Source organism: Sorex fumeus, unplaced genomic scaffold (assembly GCF_029834395.1).
Source record: "Sorex fumeus unplaced genomic scaffold, SorFum_2.1 ptg000003l, whole genome shotgun sequence".
NCBI classification, from domain to species: domain Eukaryota; kingdom Metazoa; phylum Chordata; class Mammalia; order Eulipotyphla; family Soricidae; genus Sorex; species Sorex fumeus.
Window position 1 is genome coordinate 57,570,486 of NW_026606060.1, and position 26,529 is coordinate 57,597,014.

General features: G+C 39.7%; 1 protein-coding gene across 1 annotated transcript; it reads right to left on the reverse strand.

The window, feature by feature from the left end:
* Nucleotides 1-78: 78 nt before the first annotated feature.
* CLEC1A (C-type lectin domain family 1 member A) lies at nucleotides 79-26,087 on the reverse strand. Its single transcript, XM_056117912.1, has 6 exons — nucleotides 25,939-26,087; nucleotides 11,425-11,526; nucleotides 9,545-9,721; nucleotides 6,627-6,778; nucleotides 2,401-2,519; nucleotides 79-1,131 (listed from the first exon to the last, which is right to left on the reverse strand). The coding sequence occupies exons 1-6, from the start codon at nucleotides 26,051-26,053 to the stop codon at nucleotides 981-983; spliced, it is 816 nt and encodes a 271-aa protein (XP_055973887.1). The 5' UTR covers nucleotides 26,054-26,087; the 3' UTR covers nucleotides 79-980.
* Between the last annotated feature and the right edge of the window lie 442 nt (nucleotides 26,088-26,529).

Below are 26,529 nucleotides of genomic sequence, written 5' to 3' on the forward strand. Positions count from 1 at the left end.
AACACATTCTAAAAGCACACATTTCACATTAGTTCTATTTATTATTATTAAATATTTTATACCTGAATTAAATAAACAAATGTTGAAGGCAGGGAATGAAAACTAAAACCCAAACGACAAGCACACACAAAGAAACCAACTTTGGTTCTTCTCATCAGTCTCTCTAGAGGGAGAACTCTGGAACAGTGGGGATGAGCATATTTCTTTCCTGAGAGAAATTCCTAGACAATGGAGACTGTGGAACTTTAAAAGGATAAGTGAGATATGTTTGTAAGAATTTTAGATTCCAATGAAGAGAATCATTTTAGTGGGAAACAGGTCATAGACAAAGTAGATGAAAGCTCTACCACACGTTTTCAAGAGAGGAAAGTCTGAACCAAAGCAAACAACATGAATTAATTCTGTATTTTGATAGCAACATAGAGAAAGTAATGGCTAATTTCTCATGAGCAACATGATTGTTGGTGCGAAGGGTATCACTAAGGTTTATTTTCCTATTTTACTCCTTCAAATATTTAAGAAAAACATGGCATCGAAGATACTGAAAAAAAATACAGAGAAATTTCTCTCTAAATAAGGTAGTGGATGACAATCTTGTAATTCTGGGACAGATTGAGGCATAAATACAGCTTTTTCTCTGCGACTAATAAAAGTTTGTTTGAATCCAAGCTCAGAAGTGCTGGTGATCCTGAATAAAAAGTACAAACATCTTCCTTGTACAGTCAGAGAAATTGTCTTTCCTGGTTTATATTCCATGCCCCCAAAGTCTCAATTATCCCTCCCCATCACCTGTCTAGGCTCAGTGCTTTGGATGAATTGCTGCATAAACATGGAGCAAATGAAAGACAAATGAGCCAAAACAAAGCTATCGCAGACGCATTTGAAGAGACAGACCTTCGTTCCAGTCTTCAACTCTGAGGGATCTGGAAGTTGAACCTGCAGCTATGGAGTCAATGATTTCCTCCCTATGGATGGAAATGTTATAGAAGCTCCTCCAGCTTCACCAGGGTGGCCTTTGTCTCACAGGCACAGAGCCTCAATTCCTGGCAGTTCTTTGAGAAAGCCTTTCCATTGAGAATGGTCACACAGTCCCTACTCCTTTTGCTGGAGTAATCGATTTTAATCTCAAACCTGAAAAAAATACAAAGAATTCATTTAAGCAGAGTCCATTAAGGACTCAGAAAGTATACAGAAGTACGGTATACTTAATAAAAGTATAGAATAGATATCCCAAACAAGTTTGCTACAAAAATGGGATCACTCAACTTTCTTTTCAGTCCATCAACTGGTATTCTCCATTTTAGAAATAGAAAGTTGCCCCAAACAACAAAAAGTGCTCATAAGTAAATCAAAATATGGCCTGTAATCCCATTTTTTTCTGATTTTTAACGTCACCTAAAAATTATCCACCTATTCAGTCTATGCCTTATAAAATCAAAATAGCTACATTGACTATTTTCTATCACCCTGGAGAATAAACCCCAAAAGTATGTAAAGAAAAAGGTATCTGTCTACATATGGCTCTGAACTATAATATATATTGGTATAGATTTTTCATTTGTCTATGTCAGAGGCCACAGTCCTATCTAAATGAACCAGCAAAATTGAATTTTTATATTCTTGTTTATAGTCCATTAAATCTATCTGCAGAGAATGTATTTTTCAAGCAATGCTATCCATTTCACTACACAGAAAGTCAAGAACTCTGAGGTCTGGCACTATCACTGTCGACTGACAAATTGTGTGTTATTAATCAAGTCAGGTCATTATCTGGGTTTCATTCTCTCTGTCACTGTCTGTCTGTCTGTCTGTCTCTCTCTTTCTTCCCTCCATCCTCCATTCTTCCTTCATCCCCCTCTCTGAGACTTTATTATGTTCCAAATAAGTCTCAGGCCCTGAAACATAATTTGTAGAAAGCAACCTGACAGGACACAGTCCTCAAACACAAGATAGCATTTTTGCATTGATCTCTCTTGCTGGGCTGGAGCGATAGCACAGCGGTTAGGGCGTTCGCCTTACAAGCGGCCAACATGGCTGACCCGAGTTCGATTCCTCCACCCCTCTCGGAGAGCCCGGCAAGCTACCAAAAGTATTCGATATGCCAAACACAGTAACAACAAAGTCTCCAATGGAGACGTTACTGGGCCCGCTCGAGCAAATCGACGATCAACGGGAGGGCCTTTACCTTACCTTTACCTCTCTTGCTTGCTTAAACAGCACTCAAGACAGGTGCCATGTTTTATAGCCCATGTTGAAATGAGCAAGCCCTTTCAGAAGAATATTCAGTACAGTATAGATGTTGGATCAAGCTAACGCTGGTTTAATCAAATCACTGAACCCTATCACTCAAGCAAAACTCCCCTACAAAATGTCTTTCTCTTAAGTGTTGTGAAGGCTTACAGTTCAGGGGAGTACGAAGTTCCATCCACCCACAGCCAGGACTTGCCACCGATGTTGCGAGACAACCCGGTCCAGTAAGAGTAGAAAAACTCATTGTAGCTCTGAGGCATGGCAAACTCCTGTGAAATACCCATGAGAAAACGTTTAGCTTTAGAGATGTTGGAATTTACAGAGTTGTGTGGGGCAGCTAGTACTTTGACTATAAAAGGACATTTGGCAGCGATTGGTTTCTGGAGGTTTAGGGCTTCTAGCATTCATCTGGTGCAGGGGGAGAAAGAGAGAGAGATAGAGAGAGAGAGAGAGAGAAAGAGAGAGAGAGAGAGAGAGAGAGAGAGAGAGAGAGAGAGAGAGAGAGAGAGAGAACGCCTGCTGCCATCTGAGGTGCCCTGGTGAAATCAGCTCAGACTGTTATCTGGAGCCGTCCCAGCAGTGAGCTGATTGGTTCTGAAATTTATTTGTGAGTCTCTGGATCATGACCATTAATGCGTTTAAATGGCAGTCAGGCAGTTCGTGGGCTTACCAATCTTCACAGGCTTGTCCTGGGCCCCCCAAGTGAGAGACTAAATCTGCTGAAAAACCCAGGTATGCAGGACCAGTGACTGAAAGTGCCAAGTCTCATGGGGTTGGAACTGGGCCACTCCTTCCCATCTCTCCACCCCAATGGGATCCTGGCTACCATGCCCACAAATGACTCTGACTGCCATTTAAGTGCATTGATGGCAGGATACAGAAACTCACAAATGTATCTTGGAACTGAGCAGCTCACTGCAGGGATGGCTCCAGACTTCAATTATTTAAATTTTTATGATCCCAGGAGTGCATGGCCACACAGCAGCCATGCGATATCTCATACCTTTTTTTTGTCCTTTTTTTTTTGAATCACTGCGAGATAGACCTTTACAGACATTTCATACTATTCATAACAAGAAATACAGACTAAATTATCTAGAATCTTCCTGCGGGACAGGCATGAGTGGTGGTGGGAAACTCAAAATACTGGTGGTGCGAAGGTGTAATGGTGGTGGGATTGGTGTTGAAATGTTGAATATAATCGGTTATTGTGAACAACTTTATGAAAATAAAATTTAAAAATTTTATAAAAGGACATGTGAGTTCTGCTTCATATAAATAACATCTTTTAGAAAAAGGTCATCTGTGTTAAGGTCTGTTAATTTGTTCAAGTTTAAGAATTTATTTTGTCTTAGGAAATTTATTTTGTCTTAGTTAAGGAATTTATTTTGTCTTTAATAAGCATGCATATATGCTGATATTCTGAAACCAGGAATTGCATCAGAAAAATTTAGAACTGGCCCATTATTTTCAAGTCATAGAATTAAATACTCAGACTGATAGAATAATATCAGTCAGATCCATAAAGAAAAGTGGGGTGAATCAAGGAATGGAAGAAAATGGAAGGGAAAGTGCAGGGAAGGAATGTTAGAGGATAGTCTAAGAAGAAGAAAAGAAAAAGATGCTTTAATGTAAAAATGGTGGAAAAATTTAGAAGGAGAATTTGTCTCAGAGTAGAAAGGGTTGGAATATCAATTTTGATAAATTTAGCATAATTTTATGCATATAATCATATATGAATACACCTGTTCTAACATCCTATAAAATGAATAGATAGAAACTCTACTTAAATGAATTTGGGAGGCAGCAGAGAGTTGTCTATGAACTCGCTTTCAGCAAACACTACAGAACTGAGTATATTCCTTGTATCTTAAACTGAAGGGAGAGGCCGAGACAGTGGGAGTTTGCTATAGGGCAGTGAATGAGAAGTCACTGAGTTTCAGTTTTCGTGGATGGAATCTCCATTTGCAACAGATTCTCTAATTTTATCTGTTTATTCTTTTGTTCTGGGGGAAGTATTTATGGCTCTAACAATGAGATTGTGTTTCCTAACTGCATTTTTGTTTGTGTTTCTGCGCAAATCTGTTTTCCTGGTGAAACAAGTGGATGTTTGTTTGAAGTCAAAAATCCATAGCAAAAAAAGTTTAAAATTACATATTTCTTGCCATCCTGTCTCATTCTTTAACAGAGAAATAATATAATTTTGTTATAATTCTTTTTATATCATTCTTTTCCAATATATTAGCAATTCGTTAAGGATGCATACTTTGTTTTTCTCATTCTTATGTCTTCAACTCTTGAAAATTAATGGCATTTGTTAGTTCAATAAAAATTATTAGCATACTAAAAGATTATTAGCCTACCCAAAAACTGTACATAAAAATAGTTCACAATTGAATGCTGGTCCTTTCATATGAAAAAAGTCTATAAATAAATCATCTAAGATGATTTACATCTCTGTGAAAATTATATAGAGCACCTATGAAAAAGTTATTCTATAACTTTCACAGAAATGTTTCCTACAGTTATTTGGTTCAGTTTTATACCCAAGTTCTCCATGTGTGTTCGGGTTGGAAGAAACAAAGAGAATAAGAATAATTAGGAGAGGCCCAAAGAGATAGTACAGTGGGAAAGGTGTTGTCTTTGCAGGCAGTTGACCCAGTTCAATATTCAGTAGCACAAATGATTCATGGAGTCCCACTGGGAGTAATCCTTTAGTGTAGAGCCAGAAGTAAGCTCTGAGCACAGTTGGGTGTGACATAAAAACCGAATGCAAATAAAATAAACAAGTTGAATTAGAATTATGGTTTTTCTAATTCCAGTTTTTTAGTCAAATGAATTACCTCTCTTTCTATCTAAATTAGGTCATCAAGAATAAATGAAAAATAGTATTTAGTAGATGAGAAAAAAAGTAGTCATTCATTTTTCACAGATTTCAGGAAAAGGGTGGAATTAAGATACAAATAGAAAAATGATAAGTGTGTATATAGTTCCCTGGGAATTGATTTCAATTAAATAACTGTTGATAACCTATTCTGCACAAGAACCTCTACTAAAACAATGACAAATAAATAATTGTCTTACTGTTTGAACAGTTAGTTAAATATAAAAGCAATAGTAAATGCTGGAGACAAAGAAACAAGAATGTCATTTTAGTAGTGTCTTTAATTGCATATACTGAATACATGCCAATTTAGAATTCCATTCTCTGATTTGCATGATAGGTCTATGTTCAACTGAACATCTCTGGAAAACAGGGAACTTATTGCAGATTTTGGTAATGATTTAATTAATGGTTATGATTTGAATTAAATGTTTTTCAATGGAAAATTCTTATCACTTTTACAATGGAAAGAGCAGGTCTTGTGTACAGTACGAAAGGCATTTGCCTTTCATGGGGTCAACACTGGTTCAATCCCTGGTGTCCCATATGGTCTCCTGAGCTCACCAGGAGTGATCCTTGAGCACAGAGCCAGGAGTAAGCCATGAGCACTGCCAGGTGTGGGCCCCCAAACAAAACTTAAATAAATAAATAAATAAATAAAATGGAAAAGCATAAAGTGCTGCTTTGATCTTCCCTTCATAGCTAATAACCCCATCCCCCTCCAAAAAAGGTAGTAATTGTGGACAAGGAGATAGTTTAAGGGTTGAAGTCTATGCCTTGCATGTGTGAGGCACCAGGTTGAATCCTTGGCAGTGCACAAACCCCCAGCACTGTGGGCATGGCCCAGGTAGCCCCTAGCACTGCCAGGCCTGAGTAGCACTGGACCCATCACTGGACAGTATCAATGAAAATATCCCTTGGGTTCTCAGGTATTGCTGACAGTTCTCCACTAGCCTCCCTCCGAAAGAAAAAAAAAAAGTGAGAAGTTAAGACATTTTCCATTTCACTCCTAAATTAGGGGAGTTTGAAGATTCCTCTTTCCTTTCATAGGGGTAAATGTTTGTGGAGAACCAGACTCTCTTTTTTTAACAGATCTCAGAAGTCCATTCAAAATGAGACTAAGAGACTTAGGCCTTGATTGACATGACCCAACAATAGAGAATCTGTGAAATTTGCTCTTTAGAAGCTTCTTGTAAAACTATATTTAATTTTTTAAGTACTTTGCTGTTGTTATCAATTGGGGGGATCATATTCTACATGGGGGAAGGGACATTTTTCATAATGTTTAGGGTCAAACCCTAAGTTTCAGGTATGCAAGGTATAAGGCATATAATTTGATTCACAGCCTTTGCCCTAAAAATTCCTATTTGACGCAGTGTTGGTTTGCGATACCTTATATGAGCACATGCAATTATCAGACTATATCCACTACCAACGTTTTAGTACTTTCTATGACAGTACTCTGAGCGTTGACTAATCCTCGGGACCTTACCAGCTCTTGTTTTGTGTGTATCATCAACATGGTGGCGTTTGCAGCGGTGCAGAAATAATCACAGCACTGCCAATTTTCGCTCTTGCTAGAGAATTGGTAACATTTGTCCCCATGCCATTTCCATGTATCTGGGCAAGGGCTGCATCTGTGTTCTGGGGAAAGAAATCAATTTTAATATTATTTTCTACCCCAATATGCTGTCTTTCCTCTCTTAAAATCATATTTTAAGTATTCAATGATCCAGGGAAGAACTGATTCTCTTTCTTTTAGATAATTGCTGATGTCTAAATAACTAGAATGGATCAAGAATTATAGTGGGCATGAATACAGTGTAAATTAAAGCAAAGACTGCTTACTTTCATTCAGCTGTGAGATTTAGTCACAAATGGAACATTCTCCTCGCCTATGCAATTTAATTCTAATAAAGGATGCTCAACATCATAAAACATTTTAAGAAACTCATTATATATCATACTTAGAAACAATTGAGGCTTCTGTCATGTTCTTTCCCTACAATTATCTTATGTAAAAATGAGAAGAATTTTTTAATGTATGTAATCCATGGGCTGGAGCGATAGCACAATGGGTAGGGCGTTTGCCTTGCACATGGCCAACCCAGGTTCAGTTTCTCTGCCCCTCTCGGAGAGCCCAGCAAGCTACTGAGAATATCTCACCTGCACAGCAAAGCCTGGCAAGCTCCCCATGACGCATTTGACATGCCAAAAACAGTAACAACAAGTCTCACAATTTGTTGTGAGTCGTTACTGGTGCCCGCTTGAGCAAAATCGATGAACAGTGGGAGGACAGGACAGTGCTATGTAATCCATATCAGTAGGATTCTTTTTTCATTCTGAACACAAGAAAATAAAATTCTAGCAAAAAAATATAAATACTAAGCCAAGCATGAAGATTATCATAAATTTGTGTATCAAAGGTTAAGATAGACATTGAAGTAAGAGAAGTAGAATCCTGAGACTTAGTACAGTGGGGAGAGTGCTTGCCTTTACACTGCCAACCCAATCAACCTGGCATCTCTGGCATCTCATATCATTCCCCCAACATTGCCAGGGCATAGAGCCTATGGGCATAGAGCCAGGAGTAATGCCTGTGCTTGAATGAGTGTGGCTCACCAAAACAAAAAATAATAACAATAAAAAAGAAGTAGGTGAGATAGACTATGTGCGTATGTGGTGGTTGTGAATAGAGAAACTAGTCAGGGTTTTTAAACATCTTTGTGGGTATTTGATCTTTGAGAGTTGGACACTGGTTACTAAGTCCCTTAAGGATCTATGGTGAATGGGACCAGAGAGATCGCACAGCAGGAAGGCTCTTGCCTTGCAAGAAGCCAACCGGGGTACAATGCCTGATAACCCATGGGGTCTCTCAAGCCCCCGCAAGAAGTGACTCATGAGGGGCCGGAGTGATAGCACAGTGGGTAGGGCGTCTGCCTTGCACGCGGCCGACCTGGGTTTGATCCCCAGCATCCCATATGGTCTCCCCCAAGCACCGCCAGGCATAATTCCTGAGTGCAGAGCCAGGAGTGACCCTGAGCATCGCTGGGTGTGACCCAAAAGGCAAAAAAAAAAAAAAAAAAGAAGTGATTCATGAGTACAGAGCCAGAAGTAAGCCTTGAGATCCTCCCCAATGTGGACTTTTGTTTCTGACAATATAAAATTTGAGGACAAATTTATTGCTACCATACAATAAGAGTAAGGGGTTCAAAAGCATTGTACCTTTCATTTGCAAGCATCAGTGAGCACTCAAAGAATACCAGCTGGGTGCATGATGAAAGGATTAATGAATAGATGGATGACTAGTGAGAAAGAAGAGAGGAAGAAATAGAACAAGAGAATACAAATCAGCATTAACATGAAACCAAAATGTTGTGGCTATTTTTGTAAAAATAAGGAGGGGCACCATTATATTTGCATATATACTTCTTGTTTACTTTGGTGCCACATTTGTCAGTGCTCAAGGCTACTCCTGGCTTGGTGCTCAGAGTTACCTCCTGTAGTGCTCAAGGAACCATGCAGTGTTGGATTTTAAGTATTTAAATGTAGACAATATGCTCTACAATATGTTCTCAATGCAGTTTACAAATGAAAGGGAAAAATCATGAACAGCTAGATCATCAGTCCTGTGAGAAATAACCACAGAGAAGTCGAAGTGTGCCTACTGATAGAACTTACTAGAAAACCCATGCCACCAGGCTGTCTGCTTAGGAAAGGGAAGGTTGTGTATGTGGGTAACAAGAAGACATCATCCTGCCATCCTTCAGAGTTTCTAGATGATAAATAAGATGTGGATACAAAATGGGAGGGACAGATAGGATAGAATGGAACAGTATGAAACCCCAAAAGAATGAAAGACAAAGAAAATAAAGGATTGAAATGTTTCTTCTAGCTTTGTTCAAGTAGTATTTATCAAAACACAATTTCTCTGCCATGCGCGTAATCACCATCACAAGAGATCCTTATTAAAATTCAAATTAGGCCATTCCTACACAAGTCCTATTGGATCTGGTACAATTTATCAGCATTTAAAACCTGATCCTTAAAATGATTATTAAAATTTGGGAACTGTTATTATTAGCTACTTATTGAAGAAGGACTAGTAAACACATCATGAAATATATTCTACCCTGGGTTCCCAAGGTGAATTGAGCACTAATCCTATCTTTTATTCAATTGTTTCATTATTTGGGTGATTCAAAGTTAATTGTCTTTATTGTTTAGAATGTCTCAAATTGGAGAAGCTCTTTGAGTATCTGACCTACATGTTCCTGGTAATCAGTGATAATCTGGGTGCCCAAATTCTTTACTAAACTGGTCAGTTAAATAGCATGAGGTACTCTGGAGCACTGATGGAAAAGTTGACTTTCTCCTGAGTTTTTCTGTCAGCATCCAGACCTCACTCACCTCCAGTTTTGTTGTAGAGTTGACGACAGAGTTTTTCAGCCACACGCTGTAGGGTTTCTCTAAGTTTCCTGTTTTGGTCTTGAAGAGATTGTAGCTGTCTTGAGAGGTTCCCCAACCTTTCCTCCTTTTGAGAAATAATGTCTTTCTGGGTGTTGGAGAGCTGGTAGTACTGGAAAACTAACCCAAGTTTCAAAATCAGACAGTGCAGTTTTATTGCCAGTTCTGATACTTATTTTACATATATGGAAAGACGAAATAATATATTACTTAAGATCTTTAGCTTGAAAATAGTGCCAATTTTCAGGTTTGGAGTCTATATATAATGACTTGCATCAGATCAGGCAAATTAATTACTCTGTCCTTGTCTTTTCTGAAAATGTGGATTTGTAAGCAGTCTCTAGCGCGGTCAACCTGGGTTCGATTTCTCCATTCCTCTTGGACTACCCAGCAAGCTACCGAGAGTATCCCGCCCACATGGCAGAGCCTGGCAATCTCCCCCTGGCGTATTCAATATGCCAAACACAGTAACAACAAGTCTCACAATGGAGACATTACTGGTGCCCTCTCAAGCAAATAGATAAACAACAAGAGGACAGTGCTACAGTGCTACAGTCTCTTATGTCAGAATAAATTCTTTAACTGTATTTACTATTTAGTAAAATTTTTATGTGTGCACTCAAACCATTAGTGATGCTAAATCTCCCAAATTCATTTCACTATTGACCATCTTAAGAACTACATATTATTATATCCTGTTATTTCACTTAGTTATCAAAATTGTCATATTAGTATTTCTATAATTTTTATAGGTTTTCAATTTAGTGTAGTGACCAAAAGCAATTTCTCTGCTATCATTTGACTAGAAAATTTCAGTTGCTAGGTTTTCTTCCTGATTTTAAATCTAATAGATCTTTTCTAATCCATGAGTATTCTTTTAAATCCTTAAAAGAAAGTGGTGTATTCAAATAATAACTATATTAAACTAAGGTAAGAATGTTTGATGTCTTTTTATATTATTATTCAATCTCACAAATAACAGCTTGTAAGCTTTCTTATAACCTCCAATTTTTTATATAAAAGTCTATTCTTGTGGATGGAAAGATAGTACAGAGTTTTAAGGAGCTTGTCTTGCATATGGCCAAAGCTGATTTAACCCCAGATATCAGCAATAATAGACTCTCAGCACCACTGGCTGTGGCCTCAAAATCCAAAATAAATCATTTTTTTTCTATGTGACCTCCTTTCTATTGAGGAAAGACTGGAGCAAATAAACCAACTACTTTTGTTTTGTTTTGTTTTGTTTTGTTTGTTTTCAGCATGCGCTTCCTAGTTTAAAACTAAAAGACATTTTTACGTATGAACTTTTCCCTTTTTTAAATTTTTATCAAATTTTAAGAAATGATTCTATAATTTCCAGAAATTCTAAAAAAAGTAGTTATAAAAGACCTGACCTGTTTTTTTTATTATTGAGAGATATAATAAAATCTCTTTCCTTTGAATTAGCCCATGATCCTGGAATACAGAAAGATGAAATCACCAACACTCTACTCTTTTTGTGGAATAGATGAAACAGAAATTGCTGATCAAAACTTGTAATCCATTCATTAATCTCTGTGTGAGTGTGTGTGTGTGTAAGTGTGTGTGTGTGTGTGTGTGTGTGTGTAGCAGATGAACCCCTATCTAACCAGAATGTACAAGTCTACCTGGCAAGGAATTTCTATGTTTTGAGGCTTTTTTCACTATTTATTATGTAAAGTGATAGATTAAAAGAAATTACGTTGAATTAGCCACTGGCCCTGGAACAAAAATTTTTTTAAAATCCATCATTAAGTATCTCTCACCCTACCCAGGCTCCTCCCCAAGTCAGAGCACTGACTTACATACAAAGCCCAGGACAGCCAGGCCAATCAGCAGCACCAAGCACAAAGCCAGGAAGGTCAGGGCCAGGGGCCGCCAGGCTGGAGAAAGAGGCCGGGTCTCAGCTGGAAAGGAGGAGAAGGCAGTTAGGCTTTGTCTTCCTCTTGGCTCAGTGTCAGCTGCAAGTGAGTGAGAACTGTTTCTGGGAAGGGCGACGGTTTTAATCAGAGGCTAGATAACATTCCCTCTGTCCTCACAAACCCGGTCTGAGGGCTCCTAGCCAAGCCGTGTGGCCCAGCTAGCTCAGTTCACAAACCCCACCCTTTCCCATCCAGCACCCATTCCTACTTTGCATGATTGATGCATTATCACATACTTAACCAATTGTCTGCATAATCGTCTGTGTATCAATCACTTATAAAATAATCATTTGAAGAGTCTAAACTGAAATTAGGAAATGTCTCCAAAATGCCTAACAGGTTCACATCATTAGAGAAAACATGACATGGGCCGGAATTATATAAGAGTGGGCAGGGCGGTTGTTTTGCACGCGGCTGACCTGGGTTCGATCCCCGATATCCCGTATGGTCCCCCGAACACGGCTAGGAGTAATATTTCTGAGTGCAGAGCCAGGAGTAAGCCCTGAGCATCACCGGGTGTGACCCAAAATGCTACCAAAAGAGAAAAGAGAAAAAGAAAACATGACGTCACCCACTTCTAAGAAATAAATTCTGCATCAGTATGAGGAAAAACAAATTACTTTGCTGGGGTTTTTTGTTGTTGTTGTTTTTTTTTTAGGGACCCATTGTGAAAGGTCCCTCTGGTAAGGTTAGTGAGGTTTGTATTTTTTTTTTCAATTTAGTTTTGGTTCTCAAAAAATAAACCATAAAGATACATCATCATCAATTTCTCAAGGATGGACTTAATGCTGTCTCAATTTTCCCACAGTTAAGTAATAAGGAGGCTAAAGCCTGCATTCTTCCCTTGCCCTTCCCTGCAAGTCTGCCCTCTGTAAGAGCAGTGGTTTTGCTGAGTGAAGAGTGTATCCCTCACCCAGGAAAGTCATTTGTTGATCTGAATGACCTGTGATATCTATCAGGAAAGACACCTTTCCCCCAAATCCAGAAGCATCTATTGCTGTGATTAGATGAAGCAGAGAGAGCAAAATCTTCAAACTTTGATGTCTTGACCTTGATAGGAGAGTGAGTTTCATGTCATTGGAAATTAAGGTATGTTCTAAAATAGTGAGGTTAACAAAAATCCATTTCTTCTTTAGCAAAATCCTCCCTGTAGCATATCTAGGCACAAAGATTTGGCTTAGATTTATTAAAAATGGGGAAGGATAGTGATACAAATTTTACAGGGATAGAAGATATAGTAGCTCTTCTCTGAAACTTAATATCTAATAAGGAAGGAGTCTGGAATATAGCTCTGTGGTACAACAGATGCCGTGTTTACGTGAGACCCTAGAATTCATCTTTGGGACCCTCATACAGCCCCAAAGGAAAACAAATTAAGTGAGGAAATAAGTTAAAATCATAGTGTTAACACTGGCATATTTTAATGTAAATATTTTTCTCAGTAATCCTCTCTTTCACCAAAAGCATGCAGTGGTGTTTTGGGGATAAATGCCAAGAAGTAGCATTGCTGTATCATATGGGAGTTTTTTTCTATTTGGGGTGATAGCTGTGGTATAGGAATTATGTTCATAAGAAACCAATGTTAATAGTATTGTTAGCCAAAATATTAAAATAAATAAAATAAAATCACAGTCACAGTCCTCCCGTTGTTCATCAATTTGCTCGAGCGGTCCCAGTAACGTCTCCATTGGAGACTTTATTGTTATTGTGTTTGGCATATCGAATACGTCATGGGTAGCTTGCCAGGCTCTGCCGTGTGGGCGAGATACTCTCCGTAGCTTGCCGGGCTCTCTGAGAGGGGTGGAGGAATCGAACTCGGGTCAGCCAAGTTGGCTGCGTGCAAGGCAAACGCCCTACCGCTGTCCTATCACTCTAGCCCAAATAAAATAAAATACAAAGTTAAAAAGCCTACTTATCAAAAAGTCTAACTGATTATATTTAGAATGAAATCTATATCAATTGCTCTCCTTTTTTTAAAAAAAAATGCACATTAGACTTTGTTACTTGTTAATTTTAAAACTTTCAGTAACTTTCTTTGTTGCACTGAATAAAATTCTACAAATCTCACTCTCTTCATCGTTGTGAGGGAAGTGCTCTGGTGGGGGAGGGAGGGTGTACACAGCAAGGAACTAAAAACTGACACATTGAAAGTATGTACTTCCCCACTTGGGCTATATCCCTGGTATACAAAAATCCTTTCACTTGGAGACTATCTAGAGCTCTTGTCTCAATATGAACTTCCTTCCCCTCACTCAAATGCCTACTCAAAATCCTTCTGAATCAAGTGTGCCCATGTCTTAGAACTTTTGTGGTAATTCTTCCTCTTATTCTGCATTAGCTGATCCTCAGGGGTAGAATACAGAGGCTGTTTTCTTCTCTAAACCTTTAATTTAAATTCCACACCCTTGGGAGAAGTCCATGAGTATATCTCAAGCACTTTATCCCATTGTCCATGCTTTCTAAACATAAGGTTCACTGTATCACTGTATCAGTGTCATCCCGTTGTTCTGTTTCTCGATTTACTTGAGCAGGCACCAGTAACGTCTCTATTCCTCCCAGCCTGAGATTTTAGCAGCCTCTCCTTACTCATCTTTCCCAATGATGGGAGGCTCTTTCAGGGTCGGGGAACGAAATCTGTTATTGTTACTGTTTTTGGCATATCGAATATGCCATGGAGAGCTTGCCAGGCTCTGTCTGTGCAGGCAGGATACTCTTGGTAGCTTGCCGGGCTCTCCAAGAGGTATATATATATATATATATATATATATATATATATATATATGTATATATATATATATATTTATAAATATGTATATATATTTCTCTGTATGGTTTTGTCACCTACTGTCTGAACCCCATCAAATATGTTGTGGTAATTATGGAAAATGAGTAGGAAGTGTTTAACATGTCATGCGGCCGCAAAGCAGCGATACGGTCCAGAAAATGGCCAAAATGGCCTAGAGTGTGGAGGCGGTTGGGTAGTGGACGTCAGCTGCCAGGGCTGGGTCCCTTGGGGCATGGAGGGCTTTCACCCACACCACTCTGGGGCACCCCAAGTGAAAACAGTCTAGCCCAGAGTCTGCTTCTCCCCCTGACTCCTTGGTAGTCTGCTCGTGGGAAAGCCTCAACTCTGATCCTTCGCTTTCTCCTGTCCCTGAACCCAGCAAGTCCTTATAATGCGTGAGTGCATCTCCATCCACGTTGTCCAGGCAGGTGTCCAGACTGGCAATGCCTTCTGGGAGCTCTACTGCCTGGAACACGGCATCCAGCCTAATGGCCAGATGCCCAGTGACAAGATCATTGGGGGAGGAGAAGACTCTTTCAACACCTTCTTCAGTGAAACGGGACACTGGCAAGCATATGCCCAGGCAGTGTTTGTAGACTTGGAGTCCACAGTCATTGATGAAATTTGCACTGGCATCTACCACCAGCTCTTCCACCCTGAGCAGCTCATCACATAAAAAAAAAAAAATCTCAAAACCCACTGGCTACAGAAAATGACCCTTACCTTAAATCTAAATCCTGGCCATCAGCCTTGCAAAAGTGCCAATGGTAATCAGAATTTTAGCTGAAGGTGACTCAGTTTAACCCCCTAAACACTTCTCTGAGTAAGGAATATTGTAGTCAAATGCAAAGAACACTCTTCAAAGCCAGGAGAGCAGTTCATCTGACTTTCTCTTTGGAAGACTGTGACTGGGGCCGTCATAAAATGAAATTAATTACCATGCCCTTTATCTCTTGGGAATGGAATTTAAGAAAATTGTTTTCCTGAGGGAACATCGTGTCATCATTTGTGATGAATGAAAGTTTACTAGGTGATATTTTCATAGCTTTTATTTGTTTGCTTTTGTCTCTAACCTTCCCTCTTAAACATCCATTCATTCCATTCAAACTACATTGCTTGTTTGTCAGCGACATTTCCAGCACTGACACCTAGGTACTGGATATGTGTTTGAAAAAAATGAAATTAGAACAACGAAGTTATTATTACTAAGATGATTAAAGTCTGTGTATCTCTGCTTGTGTTTTTGTTTGCTTTAAGGCCACACTCGGTGCTGAGGGTTTAATCCTGGCTGTGTGTTTGGAGATTCCCGCAGTGTTTGGGGTTCATGCATTGCAGAGGATTGAACCTGCACAAATCTAGGGACTTTTCAGCAATATGTTTTTGTCAGCAGAGGGCAGACTTAGTTAATCATATCTCTCGGCCCTCTTGGTTTCAAGGGAATGAATTCCATGTAATGAGTGTAATTCCACGTGATGAGTGAAAATTAAAACATTTTGTTTACTTCCTTCTTTTCTTCAACTAGCTGATCCATAGAGTTTTGTCTATAATGTCCTGGTAACTGATACTGTAATTTCTTGTAGCATTGACATTAATGATCTAAAACCAGCAGAACATAAAAGAACAAGATCAGAAGGCAAAGGATAGCTTAAGTTAAAACATCCTCTACAAAAACTTATATTTTTAAGTTTCATATAGCCCAAGAAAATGAAAATTTGCAATGTTTCTAGATTCCAAGACCACATGCGGACCTATTAGCACAGTGGCTTTGCTTTTTCTATTATACTCACTGAATATTTGTCTTACTAAAGATTTTTGCTTTATAGTCAGAAGAAAGTAAACTCTGTCTGGAAAAGATTATTGCTTAGTCACTATTGCAGCTCATCACTTTTTGTAGCGTAGACTCAAAATAAGCTCAACTAATTAATATTGGATAAATGAAAGAATAATTACATATATTCTACATGAGTACATTTATTATATACAAATAGTCCAACCATGTGCCTATCAAAACTGCTCAAAACTATTAAAATTAGTCTCTTTCAAAGGCATAAAAATACAGTTCCATTTGATTATTTTTCTGGAAAGAATTAGAAATAAAGGGTCATAGAGACAATTCAATGTTGGCAGTGGCTTAAAGATAGGATCTCCCTGTTGGATCCCTGGCACCACCTGGTTTCCCAAGCTCAGAGTCAGGACTAACCTCAAGCACTTCAAGGTGTGACCCAAAAACAAAGCCAAAGGAGAAGAAAAATAGAAACAATAAGGTTGAGGAGAGTAATTATGGATATCAGCCTTGTGTATGGGTTCCACAACTTGATATGTAGTCCTTGGTGGGCACCACAGTTGAACATGTGCTGCCCTCAGTCATAACAAGCACCTAAACAACACCAGTTCTTCTTGCAAAACTGGTTTCAAGACTAGGAATTCCCTAAGCTGTTGCTTGTCCTGAGGCTTTGTTGGAACAAACAATATGAAATAATGTGACTGCTATGTGACTGATAAGGGGACAGACTGGGGGTGGGGGAGGGAAACTGGAGACAACTATGAAGGGAAGGTCACACTGGTGGTAAAATTGGTGTTGGAAAATTGTATGCTTGAAAAAAACTGTGTAATGAACAACTTTGTAAATTATCGTGTCATAATAAGAATAAAGCAACAGTAAACAGATGGGGAAGAAGGAGAAAGAGGAAGAGGAGAAGGAAGAGGAGCAGGAAGGGGAGGAAGAAGAAGAGGAAGAAAAGGAAGAAGAGGGAGAAAAAGGGGAAGAGGAAGAAGAGGAAGGAAGAGGAGGGAAGGAGGAAGAAGAGGAGGAAGAGGGAAGAAATAGAATGAGGAGGAGATGAAGGAGGAGAAGGACAAAGCAAAGAAGGAGGATAGAGAAGAAGAAGAAGAAGAAGAAGAAGAAGAAGAAGAAGAAGAAGAAGAAGAAGAAGAAGGAGGAGGAGGAGGAGGAGGAGGAGGAGGAGGAGGAGGAGGAGGAGGAGGAGGAGGAGGAGGAGGAGGGAAGAAGAAGAAGAAGAAGAAGAAGAAGAAGAAGAAGAAGAAGAAGAAGAAGGAGGAGGAGGAGGAGGAGGAGGAGGAGGAGGAGGAGGAGGAGGAGGAGGAGGAGGAGGGAAGAAGAAGAAGAAGAAGAAGAAGAAGAAGAAGAAGAAGAAGAAGAAGAAGAAGAAGAAGAAGAAGAAGAAGAAGAAGAAGAAGAAATAATACTGTGAAGTGAGAGTATTGTATTAAAACATTAGAGCACTGTTTGAGAATTATATCTATGTAAATAATAAATATAGGTTTTGTCCTAATATTGTCTCTTGGTCAGAATAAAAAGCATCTGCTAAGAAAACAACAGATTTTAGATTCTCTTCTAAAGAAGTCTTCTATTCTGAACATCACCTGCCTCTTCTCCCTGCTCCTTCCTGCCTCCATATTTACAACCCCTCCCTATTTTATGTAAACACCCAGTCTAAAAAAGCCCTGGGGATTTTTTAAAGCTGATCTGGCCATTTCCCAGGAAACCAGGTTTGCCTGATGAAAAGGCCAGGGAGGAATGTTTTCCATTGTTTTGTTTTGTTTTTCCCCTTTCCTTTTATAAAACTGTTTTCCTTCTGGTTATTTTTTTTTCCTTCTTCTAAGCATGGGTTTAATATTCCTGAATTTTATTCCAGTTTTATTCCTGATCCTAATTCGGGTTCTCTAGAGGCCACCCCTACCCTAAAAGAAGCAAAATAAGTCAGCTGGGAGGGGTTGTAGTTTGGCTTGGCTTTCTTGTGGTTTTGTCTTTTGAAAGAGAATCTGGTCTCCTGAGGCAAGTTTAGAAAAGAGGTGTGTACACCAAGGAATGATATAAACATCCCTAGGACTACTGAGATATATATAGAAAACAACAGCCCTTTCCTGTCCCTTCTTACAGTAACTATACTATTAAAGGCAACAGCATCAGTTCAAGTGATGAGACACGAATTGCTTTGTAGTTATAGGAAACTTGACAGGCAAAGAGGTTGTCAGACCTGACTAGGCCCAGAGAGTGGAAGTTTTGAATACTTGCATTCCCAGGGCCTGCAAGGAATAAAACAGACATGACTGACAGTCTACCAAAGTGTCTTGATAGAAATTGAAAGCATATTTCAAAGGATTCGAAACTGTAGATAATTTGCATAAAGGCACATTACAAATGAGTGGCAGAGCTGGAATTCAACTGTCATGTTTAGCACCACACATTGTCACTACTTTGAGAACCAGTAATCAAGGAGAAAGGAGAGCTAAGCTCTGGAACAGGTACACGTTTCCCTCAAATATGTGTCTTTTACATAGGATGACTGCACTCACTTGTGGAATATAATAACATAATAAGAGACTGATACCCAAAGATAGTAGACACAGGGCCAGGAAGATGAGCGGGGGCAGAAGGCAGCTGGAATAGAGAAGGGATCATTAAGTCAGTGATGGTTGGTGGGATAGTTCCGGGTGGGAGATGTGTGCTGAAAGTAGATAAAGGATGAAACTTGATAGCCTCTCAGTATCTGTGTTGCAAACCATAATAGCCAAAAGTAGAGAGAGAGTATGGGGGAAATTGTCTGCCATAGAGGCAGAGGGAAGAGTGGGGGAGGGGGAATATGGGAAACATTGGTGGTGGAAAATGTGCACTGGTAGAGGGATGGGTGTTCGATCATTGTATGAATAAAACTCAAACATGAAAGCTTTGTATCTGTAGCTCATGGTGATTTGATTTTTTTTAATGTGTCTTTTAGTGCAGTGTTTCTCAACCAGAGACCATGTGGTAGCCTTTGGAGCCCCTGGAGATTCTTTGGAAGCCACAGGTGAAAACCACTGTACAAAAAGGTTTAAGGAATGCTGTTTCTCACTGCAAGGACTCTAAAACATTTTTCACTCTTGACCCGAGAAATTAAACATTTGCTGAGAGTAAGCCATAAATTTATTTTAAAACAAATTTTTAAAAGAATATGCAGCTTATAAAGCTAGCCTTTATATTACCATGCATTTAACACATCCCTATCACTGTACATTGTTAGCCCTCTCTGACTTTTAGCTATATTTAATTTTTCTCAAAGTTGCATTTTCAGCAAGCTTTGTTTCCCTGATCCTTATATATGATTCATAGTAAACTATTTTATAGAGGGATGTTCAAAATTCTGAGGGTGGAGAGGATTTTTTTGTTTGCATTAAAATGTCATTTTCCTTTCCTTAAGGGTCTATATCAAATATTTGCTATTTTTTTCTCTAAAAGTAAGTGGATCTTGTACTGCCTAGAATTTCAAATTAATATGCACATAAAATATATAAGCTACTTCCAGAAAATCATTTCTAATTGCCAGTAATTAGAAGTCTAATTCAAATTTTAATTTTGAGTAAAAATTAGGTCATTTTTATACTTCAATCAAAATTTTTTTCAAAAATACGATTTAAAAACAGCATTTTATTAAGGTGAACTGCAAATAATCCTTTTACTTAGATAAATGCCCTGTACATGATCTTATTTGTACTTACAAGCACCATGAAAGGGAAATACTGTTAAAATTGACATCTACAGAGCTGGAGAGAGAGTACAGCAGATAAGATGCTTCCTTTCACAGTGCTGACCCATTTTCGATCCCCAGCACCCTGTATGGTCACCTGAGAACCTCCAGAAGTAATCCTTGATTGCAGAGCCAGAAATAAGCTTTGAGCATTGCTAGATTTTTTTTGTCAAAACAAACAAATGTGCATTTAAACTAAGCAATCCATTCATCAGGTTATTAGTTATTTTGCCCAAAGACACACAGCTACTAATCACACTTAGTCTGTTTCATTAAATCTACAATATTTTACTTGACTCTCCCCAAAAGTGCCCAAAATCTCCCCCAAAAGTGTCCAACAGTGCCCAAAATCAGGGCACTATTTAGAAAACTGAAGTATTGAATTTGGTGAGGCTTGCACTGCTATGAAGGTAGATTGCTCTCTTAATCATACTCATTTCAGAGAAGAAACTTTATTTAAAAAAATCTATTGAGGCATCAGGTTTTGCAATATTATTAATTACACCTTTCATGTATAAATCATTCCAACATCACACCCATCCCCAGAATGTCCACTTCACTCACTAGTGTCCCCAGAGCCCTCCCAGACACTACCTCCTTCCCATCCCCCATGTACACTCCTATTGACAAAGTCTCCAGGTCCATCTTTGGTGATTTGTTGTTTTTTGAGTATATTTCTTTTTATTCCACATACACTAGAATATTTCTTTAATTTATCATGAAGGTGGTGACACACATATCCAGGTGATATAGTTAAACTCTTGAAATTCCACAAAATTGTAAGTCAATGATGGGTTAATTTCTTTCAAAATCTGTTTATATTCCCTTTTATACAGGTATGTAAATTTTTAAAAGTAAGGGTGTGAATAAGTCTATGTTAATAAAATTTAAAACTAACATAGAATAGATAAATCCTACACATGCAATTTATTAAAGATGGGGAAAGGAGAAATTTAAAATGATTTTTCCTTACCTCCCAATGAAACTCAAATTAATAGTTACTGTACAGATGTACAGTTAATGTATAGATGTTCTATGTGGTAATAGGAAAAAAGATCCTAGTGTATCACTACTTGCAACTTCTCAATTCTATACACTGAAATTATTCAGAAATACCACCTTCCATCCTACATTCTCTACCACCAATATGAACCTTCCAAAGCATTGATTGAATCTCTAACCCAAGGAGTATAATTTTCTTCAAACCTGCTCTACAGGACGCAGCCTAACAGAATTCCATCCTGCTTCCTAGTTCCACTTGCTCCAGTTCTCCTTATACATGTCCCAGCTTTGAGAACTTACCACCCTTTCCCTAACCATTCACCATGTCTTCAAGTTCAGCTCTGCAGCTGATGTCCAGAATGCTCTCACTCTGATCTATATTCCAACCCAAAACTAACATTTCTTCTATTATTCTATTTAAGTTTTTGTCTCACATGTGCAACAAGCAAGTTCTAGATTGCTTTATCTTTGCATGGAACCACCCTATGCCTTACCCTGATCCGACTATAAACCTAGAATCAGTCCTAAAGACCTAGATCAAATGTGATCTTTGATGTCACAGTTCACAATTAAGCACACATCCCTTATCATTTGGAGTATCTAAAACTCAAACTGAATTTGTTATCTTTCCCATTTTTCCTGCAATTCCCATTACTGTTAAGGCAGCACCATGCACAGAGCATCAAATAGAATCTACTCAACTACTGTATTGACTCTCTTCCTACTGGTCACTAGTCACCAAACATTAAAACGCTGCCTCTGCAATCCCTTTCATGTCTGGTTGCTGCTCCTCACCCCTGATATTTCAGTGCAAGTTGAACCTCCAGCTTACACCCCTGTCTAATCTGGGTATCAGCTCATATAACTTCAATTCCTTTCATTCCTCTTTGTAACCTAAATGGTCTTCCAAGAACACAAAATGGATTACATCACTCCCTATAAATCCTTTAGTGATCTCATTTTACCTACTGAGAAGAATCAAAATACTGCAGTAAGTAAGAAAGTAAGTAAAGGCCCTCCCGTTGATCATCGATTTGCTCGAGCGGGCCCAGTAACGTCTCCATTGGAGACTTTGTTGTTACTGTGTCTGGCATATCGAATACGTCACGGGGAGCTTGCCAGGCCCTGCCGTGGGGGGCAAGATACTCTCGTTAGCTTGCCGGGCTCTCCGAGAGGGGCGGAGGAATCGAACTCAGGTTGGTCATGTTGGCTGCGTGCAAGGCCTTACCGCTGTGCTATCACTCCAGCCAGTAGAACACAATAAATCCTCTGTAACTTGCTAGTCTTATCTTTGATCAAGCTTCCCCTTCCAACTCTACTCCTCGGCCATAACATCATTTATAATTCTCTGAAAACACCAACTTATTTAAACCTACGTGACTTTCCACTCATTTACCTCTCTTCTTGCAGTGCTCCAGCCCTTTTGACACCTCCACTCCTGGTACCAGATCACAGGGAACATCTTGAAGCCAGTTCAACTCAACATTCTCTTTCTCCAATTTTTCCTGACCTTCTCCATCCCTGCCGAATATAGGTAACCTTACTCTCCATCATGGCACCTTATCACTGGCTGCTTACCTGAAACTTGTATCAGACTTCAAATTTCCTCATTAGCAGGAGTCATGTTATATTTGGCATGATAGCCTCAGTAATTTGCAATAGGCCAGAATTAGCATGACCCAAAGCAAACGTGTATGGAAAAGTGTAAGGGTAATGTCTCTTTTTTTGCTCTTGGTAATCCATTTGTTTTGTTTCTCCCCCTGGACCTACCTTTTGGTTTGGGGGTCACACCCTAGAAGTGCCCAAGGGCTACTCCCAGCTTTGTGTTTAGGGTTATTCCCTACAGTGCTTTGAAGAGCATGTGGTGCCAAAAACTAAACCTGGGCCTCCAGCATGCAAATCTGGAATCTTTTGGGTTATCTCTTTAACCCCTTGTTGGGCACTTTTTAACACTTATACCACCTTCGACCCCCCCCCAAAAAATCAATGAATTTATTTTTGTAATCAGTTCTTCCTATTCATTCTAAAGAGGAAATTAATTATCTTCCATAAGAATGTCACATTATGTGGAATGAGAATTTTCTGCACTCATTGATGAAAAATAAAACCTGTTATTTTTAACAGCAACATTATGTCAAATTAATTTTCTTAATAAAAGACTTTTAGAATGATATTCCTCTAAATATTTGCATTATCATAGGTAAAAAAAAAAACATGAATCATTCACATGTGGGTAGGTAACTATTTTGAAATGTTTGCCTCCAAGACACTCCTCTGTGAATTCCAGTCCTACTATCTCAGTTTCCATTTCTTACTAAAAGGCTGCCAGATGTTTCAGCTAGGGCTTTATTCTCCTCCACTCCCTGCTTTAGCCTGCTAACTTTAGTGTTCTTTGTACACCCTGTTCCTGATTATGCTGGTATCTAATCCCCCTGAGAGTTCCTGGCTCTAGCCAAAGGTGAAGCATAAAGTTACACAGAAGCCACATAAAAACCTCGGAACTGAATCCACACAAAAAGTTTTGTAGGAAAAACTGTGTTTTATAATGCAGAAACTGACGGGACCCACTGTGGTCTCTTGGCTTCCTAACAAGGAAGTTGGAAATCCCTGTTATTCCTCAGGAGTTTACAAGACAGTTTTGTTGAAAAGAAAAGGAAAAAGGAAGAGGGGTAGGGTTGGATGGAGAAAGAGCAGGGGAAAGGAAAGGAAAGCTGCATCAGTGGGTATCAGACAAAGAATCATTGACTGAACAGACAATGTATGGGAAGTTTTAGTGAGGAAGGAAGAGAAACAAAAATATTTTATAATATTTTCTATTGCAAAAGAAAGAAAGAAAAGAAAGAAACCATTAAAAGTGTGTGTCCAGATGAACAGAGCTAAATAAAGCCTGGATGTGGTCAGAGAGAATAGGTATGTTAAGTTAAGGGCAATGAGAGAAACTTTCTTCAAAGCAAACTGAAACAAAAACATTAAATGAGCATTTTAGGAATCCTCAAGAAAAGGAATATTGAAAAAATATCTTTTTTTTTTTTTTGGTGGGGTGGAGTAGCAATGATGCACCCAGGACCTTCTGTAGATTATCAATTTTAAGACCATTTGATCAAAGAGATTTTGTTATATCTACTTAACATTACCCCCAAATTAATTTAATTTAGTATGTGTAAGTGCTTAAAACAATACTAAACATGTATTGAGTACAAATATATGGACCTGATTCTTTATACATTCACTCTCATTAATACTTTTAGGAAAAAAGAAAGGTGAGATCCCAGTTCTAGCAATGTGTTCATTATCACACTATTAGTAAGGGACATACCTGGTTTAGAATCTAATACTAAGAGACAGAATCGTTCACTGGGTAGGACCCTTGCCCTACACATGGAAGACCCGAGTTTGACCTCAGGCCCCCCACAAGGTCCCCTAAACACAGATCCAGGACTAAGCTGAAAGTACAGCTGGGTATGCCATCTCCTCCAGAAATAAATAAATAAATAAATAAATAAATATAAAACCTGGTCCTGTTTATATGAAAGTATGAGATCTTTTACTTTCACTAGAAACTCAAGCTGTGTTTTCCCTCAGATTGATCGAGTTGCCCAAAATATAAAATTTTTATCTATGTGTGAATTATCTTTATTATGAACAGAAAATAAAAATTATTAATAATTAAAGGTTAATCACTGAAAATACAATTATAAAATGTTAGCTACATGTAATGAAAATGAAATATTTTAATCATTAATTCAAGACTGAAGAAAATACACCTTGTGGAGTGTTTGCCTTGCCTGGAGTGATCCTTGAGCAGAGTCAGGAGTAAATTCTGAGCACTCCTTGATGTGGCCCAAAAACCAAAAAATTGACTTTAGTCAACTGAATGAAATTCTGAGTCAATAGGCCAGAGAGACAGTAGCTGTTAAGACATGTGTCTTGCCTATTGCCAATCCTGGTGCTATCCCAGGTATCACATGGTGCCCTGAGCATCATCAGGTGCTCCTCTGGAGATCTGAAGACCATAGGGTACAGTGCTAGAGACCCCTAACACCACTCCGTGGCCCCCAGAAGCCCCAATACTGCAGAGCCCACACACCCACACATCCTTCGTAGCACTTTAGCACTGTCCTCCGGTTATTCATCGATTTGCTCCAGTGGGCACCAGTAACATCTCCATTGTGAGACTCGTTGTTACTGTTTTTGGAATATTGAATATGAGAAGCTTGCCAGGTGTGGGCGGGATATGCTCAGTAGTTTGCCGGGGCTCTCCAAGAGGGACGGAGTAATAGAACCCAGGTCGCCCAAGTCGGCGGCGTGCAAGGCAAGAACCCTACCCGCTGTGCTATCACTCCAGTCCATGCATATTTGTACCTCCTTTAAATCAGTGGCCCAGTTGGCCAAGAGTTCTTAAAAGAAACCCCAGATCCCCCGAGCACTGTTTAGGAGTTTCCTCCCCTCCTACCCCCAGAAGAAGTAGGAATAGGAATTAGATGCAATTGCACTGAAAACCACTATCACGAGTCAGAATTTCAGATTTGAAGCAACCTTAGAAACACGTGCTTCAACGCACCCTGATTTCATCGGTGATGAAACCAAATATCTCACGTGGTTACTCCTGCCAAGGGCCCACAACTTCATGGTGCAGGATTTTCCTAACAACACACCAGGCTGAATGTGCCTGCTTGGAAACCTTCCTCTAAAGCCCAAAAAATAAGTTTAAAATAACAGGATCTCATTCATGTGAGACCCGTGCTCCCATGCTCCATCACTGAGTCCACAAAAACAATCTCAACTTCCAAATCAGATCCCAGGTGGCGCTGAAGGCAGAAAGAGGGGACGTGTCTTCGTTGCATCTCCTTGATAATAGCATGACACTCAAATACACCCCCCTGGGATGCTCAGAGACCTCGGGAAAGCAAGCGTGAGCACTGAGACAGAGTTTCATTTCCCAGATGCCCATATCAGGGGCACCCACTCTGCACAAATTCATACACTAAGACCAAGCGGGGCAGCCCTTGCTCGGTTGGTCGCTACGAGAAGTGAGTCCCAGGCATCCCTCGAGGCCCCTAATGCTGGACTCTGGGAAGGAGTTACCTGTGCGCCTGGGCTCCGTGCGCTGGGTAGCGGTGGAGGCCTGCGAGCGAAGGGTCAGCGAGGAGTCCTCCTCAGCATACAGCATGTCCCTGGTGCTGCTGTATTTGGCCTGCATCCTGAGCCCTGCAGGGGTGAGGCTGAGATGCAGTGCGATTCCCCGCGGCCGTGGGGCGACTGGGAGACAGTTGAGGGTCTCCAGCCCCGCGAGGCATTCCTGATGCTCTTCTCTCCCTAAGAGTGACTGCAGAAGCCGGTGCCTCCAGTTCCTGCCCGGGGAAGCCCAGCCCTCTCCTGGAAGCTTGTCTTCTCACAGCCAACTTGGTCAGGCAGAGGGGAAATAGCAGGAGTTTTCTGCTGGGACCGTTTCTGTTGAAACAATTATTGGAGGGGTTGTCCTTCTGGAATCTCGTGCGGTCATCTGTTTGGACTTCCTGAGTCGCGGCTGTGTCAAGAAAGGCGGGACCTGAGCATGGCAAGGGTCCCTTCAAACAACACAACGGCCGGGTGTGTGTGTGTTGGGGGGGAGGGGGGAAGGATGCACACCCCCAGGCGTTTACCCGTCCGTGCAAGCGCTGGCTTTATTTAACCTCT